Source organism: Camelina sativa, chromosome 4 (assembly GCF_030686135.1).
Source record: "Camelina sativa cultivar CO46 ecotype springtype chromosome 4, ASM3068613v1".
NCBI classification, from domain to species: domain Eukaryota; kingdom Viridiplantae; phylum Streptophyta; class Magnoliopsida; order Brassicales; family Brassicaceae; genus Camelina; species Camelina sativa.
In genome coordinates, this window is record NC_141883.1 from 5,200,296 (window position 1) to 5,209,685 (window position 9,390).

The window sequence follows — 9,390 nt, forward strand, 5'->3', positions numbered from 1 at the left end:
CAAAATTGATAATGAAGAACAAGAGAAATAATATAAAGAATAAATGAAAAACACAAAAACATAACCGGTGTCGTTCAATTAAATATGAGAAAACAAAATTGGTTCATGATTCGTAAACACAATTGTTTTTTTTAATTGTGTATTTGAAATAAAACTATTGTTTTAATAATAATTTAAAGTTTTTCTAAAATAATATTAAGAAATATCCCTAGATAGCACCATTTTAGTTTTTTTTTCCAAAACTAGCACACGTTCAAATTTTTCGAAAGTAGCATTTGTTAATATTAAGCTTATTTTTATTTTATATAATTATATTACAGAAATGCAAAAATTAGTGATGTCTTTGCAATTTCGTTCTTGGCCTCTTTAATTTTCTAATCTCCATAGTCTTCGTCCTCGTGCTCCATTTTCTCCGGTGAGTTTTAACGGCGGAGACAAACTCTTCAATCACCAGTCCTCCATCAGATCTAAGGATTTTGGAAGCCTCGTTGTTGATGAATTTATCCAGTTACTGATCAAGATTGACAACAATGGCCGTTCTAAGGCCATCAATGTATCTGGATCCAATGATGCTCATGTCCACGACAACAACGGTGATGCTCATGTCCAAGGCAACACACTTCATAGATCTCTGACGTCATACAACTGCGAGTAAAGTGAAAAAGGCGTTAGGGATGAAGAAATGAAACATAGACGGATGAAGAGGAACATCGTCTGGTTAACGGAGCAGAGTAGTAAATCTTTCATGGTTGGTCATTTCAAGTAAACAAGTCAAGTATTAAGCTTTTCTATGGATAGTGGTGAGGGTATAATTTTAATTGTTAGTTTATTAGATTTGAATGGTCGTTGATTTGTGTTTTCTGTGTGTGTTACAGCTAATTGCTTTTCAGCTGGTGAAACGGTGAAGACAAGGTCTCCATTGGTGATTTTTATCAGAGGTGGTTTTGGTAGAATCTCAGCTGCTCACACTCATCAAGGTGCTTTCTTTCAGGTCTGTATTTTATACACAACCACTACAATTAGAATCTTTGATTTTCTCTACTATGTCATGAGAATTGTTTTAATGACCTCCTTCAGAACTAAATTGCAGCTTAGATTAATGTTTTCTTCTTACATCATTTATTTCTCACGGTGTGGTTTTATGTATGTTAAGTTATGATGTTGGAGTCCCGTGACATAACCGATAGACAAGTTCACATTGATTAATCATTTTTTTCTTAATCTTGGTGAACCACGGTAATGTGCTCTTTGACTTGTACTTCATTGGTTATGGAGTTAGGTAATAGTGTTGATGAGGCAGAGTACAGTGGGAGAAGATCTTCTGGTTTGGGCTCGTCACTATTTTTGGGATTTTTGAATTTTTATGAACACTTTCCTAAATTATAAGGATGTCTTCCGAAATCTAAAGAAAAAAAAAATGTGAAAATAGACCTGATTGACACAATTTTGAAAAAAAATTGCTCGTTTGACACCCTCTCTTTGGGAAAAATTAGAATAACACAATTTTGTGTTTAAATTACCAAAAGCCCAATTAAAATTGAATAGGAAATAAAAATTAACTAAATGATAAAATAAAAACAAAAAATGTTAAGTCAAAAGTAGAAAAAAAAACCGGATAATCGTGTTTTTTGGTACAAACCGAAACTTCGTTTCTTCCGCCGGCAAAGAACAGGTTTTACAGTCCAGGGAGAAAAGCACGATCTATTGTCATCTTCGCCGGCGAATAAGAAGTGTAATCACCGGTGTTCACTGCTCTAGCCAGATACAGCGGTCGTCGTGGGTCGTTTATTCCGGCGGCGGAATAAGAACCCTAGTGGCTTCGGAAGCACGATCTATTGTCATCTTCGCCGGCGAATAAGAAGTGTAATCACCAGTGTTCACTGCTCTAGCCAGATACAGCGGTCGTCGTGGGTTGTTTATTCCGGCGGCGGAATAAGAACCCTAGTAGCTTCGGTGGTGGTTGATTTTCGGATTCGGCGCCGGTGTTCTTGAAGCCCTCGCCATTGTTACACCCTTTGAGGTATAAAAGCTTTCCTTTTGTTGCCTTTTGGCTTAATTTCTCCAAAAAACTCAGATGAAATCACATTTCTTCCCGATTAATCTGTTAAATTGAATTAAAAAGTACTAGGAACTTCCCCTTAATAATTTATTAGCACTGTCGAATTTGTTAAATTATAGTTTAATCATATTTAGTTGGTTTGGTCAGAGTGATTTAGTACAATTGAAAATTGTAGATTAATCCTGCACCAATCTCTCTGTTCGTCAATGGTACATCAGTGTTTCTTCTGAAATTGTTTGATACTTTTTTGAAATTGCAAACCAGTGAACGTCTTTGCTACTTAAATAGGAATTGTGCTTAAATAGGAACTTGCGAATGATTTAGCTTTATCTTAATTGTTGTGTTCATTAGTTTCTCTTTGATTTCTATAAATGAGAGATTTTTTTTTTGGATTAGAAGTATCTAACAATTTTGTGTTACATTTGATTCTTTTTTTTTGTATGTTTAGGAATGACATCTTCAAGCAATAACATCAAATATCCTCCTCTACTTTATGAAGAAGGGAAATCGCCTCTCCAACATAGGAGCATGAACCACAATTGTTTTGTGTCCAAAATTGGAATTTTGAGAGAAGGATTAGGGGTGGACGTGTGGGATAAACTCAAGGACTCATCTCTTGGAGTGTTTATAAAGTTTGCTGAATTGGAATACACCTGGGCTGCGCAGAGAGTTCACTTTCTACTCACACATCAGCTGAGAATCAACAACATTCATGAGGTTTGGTCTTTGATCGATAATAGGCCAATTAGATTTTCTTTAAATGAGTTTGCAGAGATAACAAGGTTAAATTGTGATGCATTTGACCTTTTAGAGAACTTTGATGTTGATCACCATGATTTCTGGAAAGAAATGAAAATACCAACAACCCTTGATGGTCCTATGTGGAGTGAGTTGGTAAAGGTTATTGATTCTAGCAAAACATGGCATCTTGATAAGAGGATGATGGTTGGTAGGTTATGTTTGTTGTCAGTATGCGTACATGGAATTCATCATACATCTAGAATCCCGTTGGCAACCGCTAAGAGAGTTTTAGATCCAGTTGCTTTTGAAAAACATCCATGGGGTCGGGTTGCTTTTAGTAGTCTAGTGAATTCTGTGAAGATGGTTGACTATGACAGAGATTCATACACCATACACGGGTGTGTTCATGCTTTGTTAATTTGGTTGTATGAAAGTGTTACTGGAATAGGAGAAAGTTATGGGGTTAGAAGGATAGAAACCACTGGTGTTCCACTTCTTGATTGGCGATCATCTCGAAAACGTATCAACTTCACAAACTTCATCCAAAACGAGAAGAAGTTGCATGGACAGGTTAGTAGTGGTGCTAGTTTGTTACTATCTTTTAAAAAAAAAATACTTTTGACATCAACAAATAATTTGTGTGAATTCAAAGTTATTACCAGTGTTAATCACTTTATTCATGGCTTGTAGGTTCGTGTTAGGCATATGGTTCATGTTTCACATGTATCCTCTATGGTCTGACACAGATGAGCATACAGATCTACACCTAGACGAGCTACTTAAAGATCTCATTCATAACCGTTTGTCTCTAGATGCTTGGAGTTGTGTCAAAACAGTTGGTATAAGTTCAAAAAAGAAGAAAAGAAGTGCTGAAGCTGATAAGGTGAATGACAACAGAGGGTGCAATCTTAAGAAAAAAAGATTGACAGATAGTGATCCTAAATGTGAACAAGGAGAAAATGTAACCAACATGGAGGTAAGGTTTCGTTTTCCTTTACCGTAATTGATTAACATTTTTTGTCTTCTCTATTATGATATTAATGAACATGTTATTGTAGGATGGTAAGGATGACAAGTCAATTTCTTTGGATATTTGGAGGGCGATTGAGAAAATGAATGAGACTATTTCTGACTTGGGCAAAACACTCAACAGTCGAATAGATGCTTTGGAGAGTAAATTTGAAACATTCGTTGAAAAAAAAAATGACGGTGTTCAAAGAGGAGATGGGTGAGAGGATTAAAGCATTGGAGAAAGAAAGAAAAGAGCCTAAAGACGCTGATGTACGGAATGATGCCACTTCGTACACCATTAACGATGATGAGGGAACAAGTAAAACACCTGTAAGTTACATTTTCCTTTACTTCTCATGTTCTGTTGTTGTCTAAAACTTCTCATGTTCTCTTTTTAAAAAACTCGACCACGTCGTTTTATTTTTTTACTTCTCATGTTCTGAATTTATAAAACTTCTCATGTTCTGTTTTTTTTAAACTTCTCATGTTCTGTTTTTTTTTAAACTTCTCATGTTCTGTTTTTTTTTTTACTTCTCATGGTCTGTTTTTTTAAAACTTCTCATGTTCTGAATTTATAAAACTTCTCATGTTCTGTTTTTTTTTTAACTTCTCATGTTCTGTTTTTTTTAAAACTTTTCATGTTCTGTTTGTTTTTTTCTTAAACATATCATGGATTGTTTTTGCTTCTCATGTTCGATTTTCTTACCTCCTTGGAATGTTCTGTTCGGTTGCAGTCATGGATTGTTGAGATGAAGCAGACATCACAAGATGAATTTCCAGTTCAAAGGGTGGTGAGGAAGGAATCTGTGAAGGTTGGGAAGAAGGAAACTTCCAAGAAAAAGAAGATTACTGGTCTTGCTTCTGACGATGTTGAGGATATCACTACCCAAGTTCAGAAAGCTAAATTGAAAATAACTTCCAGTTCTGAAGATACATGGTCCAACAAGGAGGATCAGTTGGTACATAAAAAACTTGAGGTGACATTAAACCGCCTTGGAGAGGCTTTGACGAAGTTGGATGGACCTGGACCTTTGAAGACTTCTAGACGCGTGCCCCAGTTGGCAGAATCGCAGAAGTATCCTTACCTTGGTAACTCGACAGTCAAGCGGATCATTACAGAGGGTGATAATGTGTTAGGCGATCATCTTAAGCCTGTAGATGATGAGAAACATCAGAGACTTCTGGATTTTCTCAGCCTTGACAAGTATATACATCAACAACTCTGAATAGTTTATAAAAGTTACTATCATTATCTATATATGTACTAACTCTTTCTTATATTCACAGGGAAGAGCCACTTAGCACCAGCAACGCAGCTGTGAGATTCTATTGGAAAATTATGACTCCAAGGAAACATTGGCCAAGCTATGACTATGGATGGTTGACAGAACATGTAAGTTTATTTTTGATAATTTAGTATAGGCGTTTATTCAATACTATATTTTCGCTTATTCTAGTTTTTATTTTTTTGAATGTAGCACATGGGTTGTGCAATGGCTATGTTCCGGCGAAGATATATGCGTGAGCCTTGTCCGTATCCTAAAAAGCGCATAGCTTTCTTAGACCAAGATCTGATGACTACATTGAAGAAGGACTACATACAGTTTAATATGGGGCCTAAGAATTTTGTGTTTCGAGATTCCTATGTGAAACACGTTTTTGGTGAATATCCTGAGGAGTCAGCTACGAACAAGAAGTGGTGGATTGATGTGGATAACTTATACGCTTGTCTTTTTGTCAATGGGAACCATTGGGTGGCTTTGGATATTGACTTGCGAGGTAAGAAGATTCACATCTATGATAGCATACCAACCTTGGTGAATGACGAACAAATGGCCATTGCATGTTTGCCTTTAAGGCGAATGATTCCTGCGATGTTAAGTGACATGATTCCTGAGACAAACCGTAAAAAGAGCAGAGCAATGTTGGAATTGAGAAGGGTGAAGAAAAATGTTCCTCGGAATGAAAATCCAGGTGATTGTGGTGTGTATGCTCTTAAGTACATTGAATGTTTAGCTCTTGGGAAAACATTTGATGGGCTTTGCGATGAGAACATGTTGGCTCTTCGGATTAAGCTTGCAGCGGAATTATACGATGAAGTCAGAGAATTAGCCATACCACCTAATATGACTGATTCACCTCCTCGAGCTGTTATCATCCCTTCCCTAGTTGATGAGTCCTTGTAGACTATTTTGTTTCATTGCTTTACGTTTTGTAATAACATTATAATTGTAGACTATTCTTCTTTTGCATGTGAATGTGAACGTGAATGATGATAATATAACTTGAAGACTACTCTTCTTTTGCATGTGAATTTGAACGTGAACGATGATAATATACTCATTTTAAATTTTAAATTGTTACTAACAAAAGAAGTGGAGAATATAAAAGAACTTTGAACTAAAAAGAATTCTATGTCAATGAAAGCATTGTCATTTTCAACAAAAAAATAAAGAGAACTTGGGAAGATAACAAAAACTAGGAAATTATAGAGTACATGTCTTGCGATTATGCCCTACTTGGTTGCAATTACCACATGTGTATTGTTTTCTTGGCTTTTTCTTTTCCATTGCAATTTCCAATGCTGATTTGATTCTTGAATTCTTTGGTCTACCTGGTTGTTGTTTTGGAATCGGTGGTCTACATACCTTCGTTATCACATGTCCAAGAACAGATTTATCAAGCTCCCTTGGCATGATGGCATTCTCGTAGGAAGTGTAAACGTAGTGTTTCCGATAATAAGGATGACTCATTGAAATGCGAGAAATGTTTCTGAATTCACCGGCCGCAATTGCATGTGCACAAGGGAGTTTCTCCAAGTCAAACCGGCGACACGTACACTTTTTATCTTTCAAATTGACAACATGCAGAGATGTTCCACTTGTTACTTGTACTTGGTGTGCATCGATATCTTGGACAGTAAGTAACTTAGCATAGTCCACACGACCCTATAAAATAATAACGACATTATATTAGAAACTTAGTTGTATAACATACACACTTGCTAAGAAAGGATGAAAACGAACAGACCTGGAGAATTTTCTCTACACCACGAGTCAAGTCTGTTGTCATCTTCAATGCATCAGTCCTTCTATCTGAAAACCACCTAGTCATCATGGACCTTATTTCTTCCAATAGTTGTACAATAGGAAAGCTCCTAGCATGTGACATGACCTTATTCATTGATTCTGCAATGTTGCTTGTAAGCAAGTTGTACCTATCACCTGGGAAATGTACACGAGTCCACATACGCACATCAGCCCTTACGAGGTACTCATGTAGTGCTGGATTCATGGCTTCTATCTGATCAAATGTGGTTTGAAAGTCGATAAGTCTAAAAGCATTTGCCGCCTTTTTAACCAAAGCAAATTCTGCTCGACCTTTAAACTGAACCAAAATATTCTTGTACATATGGTATGTGCATATTCCCCTACTAGACTTCGGATAAACCTTTTTAATAGCTTTCCCAATTGATTTGTGCCTATCAGAAATAATGGAAAGACTTTCATCATCAGGTATCACACAGCTGAGTTGCTTGAAAAACCATTCCCATGATTCATCATTCTCTGTATCAACCACGGCGAAAGCAATTGGAAAAATCTGAAAATTGCCATCTTGAGCTGTTGCTGTCAGTAGTGTCCCTAAGTATTTTCCCTGTAAAAAAGTACCATCCACAACAACCATTTTCCTCAAAAACGGAAATCCCTGTATGCTTGCACCAAATGCTAGAAAACAGTACTTAAATCTTTGAGCTTCATCAACATCAAGCTGTGTAAAAGTTCCAGGATTTGCCCTTTTTATCATATAAAAATATGTAGGAAGCTGCTCATAACCACTCTCTGGACTACCCCTGACCAACTCGCGAGCATGCCTTAACGTTCGATATGCTTTCCAATAATCCATCTATCATGAACAAATATTTTTTTTTCATTGTTGTGAAAAAAAAACGGAATAATGATAAAGCTAAACAAAATAATCAAAATAATGCTAAATAAATAGAAAAATTATACCTTGATTTGAAAGCGTTTATTTAATGCTTCAGCAACATGCATTGGCAGTACCTTGGGACCAACTCCACCAACAAAATCTTTGTAGAACTCTCCTAGAATATGATGATCTGCTTGTCGGGCACGTGTAGAGCGCTCTGTTACAGAACATGTATGTGCTGAAATAAACACACGGACCTCAAACTTTGGAAAGTGATTTATTGTTGCAGCTCTTACCCTCCACTTGCATCCTTTAACCCAACACTTGACAATCAATAGTGTTGGTCTCGATTTGTAAACAAAATAATCAAACCTTTGTACCAAGGTTAGTATCTTCAACCGTGTTTCTAAGTGCTCCTTTGTATCATACATTTGCCCAACAACCAAATTCACAGAAGACAAGTCTACCTTTGAGACATCAACAAGTTCCTTATTTTCTTCAATATAAAAAGATGAACTCCTGTTCTTCATTGGCAATTGTTGATCCTCTTCTTCTGGTGGAATTCCATACATGGTAAAATTCTCATCATCAGAATTTGTTCCGTCAGAATCATCACAATAATCAAATCTACTATCATCTTCATCGATCTCTTCTTCATTTGTGTCGATGGCCATATCAAGATACTCTTCTCCAACCTGATCATTTTCATCTCTTCCTCGTTTCTTACCTTTGTGATTCAAATCAGTCTGTATTTTCTTCTTCACTTCAACACAAAGTCGACCTGTAACCCTTTCCAATTGTCCCAGAAAAGTGTGCAACTGACGAGAATTATCGATAATAACTGGTGGTGTATCACTGGGTAAATCCTGCAATAACTTCTTCGAGATCTTGTAACTCAAGACAACATCAAATACCTTGTTATCCAGCCTGTAATCCTCATATACCATTTCAATGCAATCATCAAATCTGCTTTGATCGTTACATTGTAGAATTCGTGAAACCCTTTCATTATCAACAACAAACAACCATTTGTTGTTGTCAAAGATCCAATTACCACAAACGAGAATCACATGCTTCATATTCTCTTGGTTGTGTAACAATCACTCTAAAACGTGAAGGAAGATATAGGAAAAAAAAAAAACCACCTTCAAAGGAAAATAATAGAGAAGTCGATTATGAACCCCAAAAGGAAAGAAAGCATGATTAAATCCACATTGGAGAGGAGGAAGAAGGAATTTATGGAAAAAATAAGATGAACCCAAAAGAGAAAAAAAATTGCAGTCGATATAGGGGGAGGGGAGGGGAGGCACGATACAAAAGAGAAAAAAATAAGCTAAACCCTAGATTCTCGCCATATATGGCAACTGCTACAAAAGTCTGTCGCTTAACTTTAAAAAAATCTGTCACAAAAGGCACTAATAAATCTGTCAATACCCCGGAAAAAAATCTGCTGTCACTATATCAACATAAAACAAATTTGTTATCATTGTATTCATATATAATAAATCTGTTATCAAGCAGCAGATTTTTTAGTAGAAAAAACAACTGTCATAACATAAGAAAATCTGCCATAACGTATATTGTGCATGTGGGTCAATATAGCAATTTTAAAAAGACTTTCGAAAATCTGTTATCAAACAACAGATTTTTCC

The 9,390-nt window shown here is 36.2% G+C and overlaps 1 protein-coding gene and 1 pseudogene across 2 annotated transcripts; one reads left to right on the forward strand and one right to left on the reverse strand.

Annotated features, from left to right (window-relative positions):
* The first annotated feature begins 311 nt into the window (after positions 1 to 311).
* LOC147945420 (uncharacterized) lies at positions 312 to 6,119 on the forward strand (annotated as a pseudogene). Its single transcript, XR_015596577.1, has 8 exons — positions 312 to 800; positions 876 to 2,020; positions 2,508 to 3,370; positions 3,491 to 3,776; positions 3,859 to 4,141; positions 4,546 to 5,015; positions 5,099 to 5,204; positions 5,290 to 6,119. The product of XR_015596577.1 is annotated as an uncharacterized LOC147945420 (transcript).
* A 178-nt stretch (positions 6,120 to 6,297) lies between these two features.
* LOC147945421 (uncharacterized) lies at positions 6,298 to 8,817 on the reverse strand. Its single transcript, XM_087509124.1, has 3 exons — positions 7,822 to 8,817; positions 6,842 to 7,714; positions 6,298 to 6,759 (listed from the first exon to the last, which is right to left on the reverse strand). The coding sequence occupies exons 1-3, from the start codon at positions 8,815 to 8,817 to the stop codon at positions 6,298 to 6,300; spliced, it is 2,331 nt and encodes a 776-aa protein (XP_087365250.1).
* Between the last annotated feature and the right edge of the window lie 573 nt (positions 8,818 to 9,390).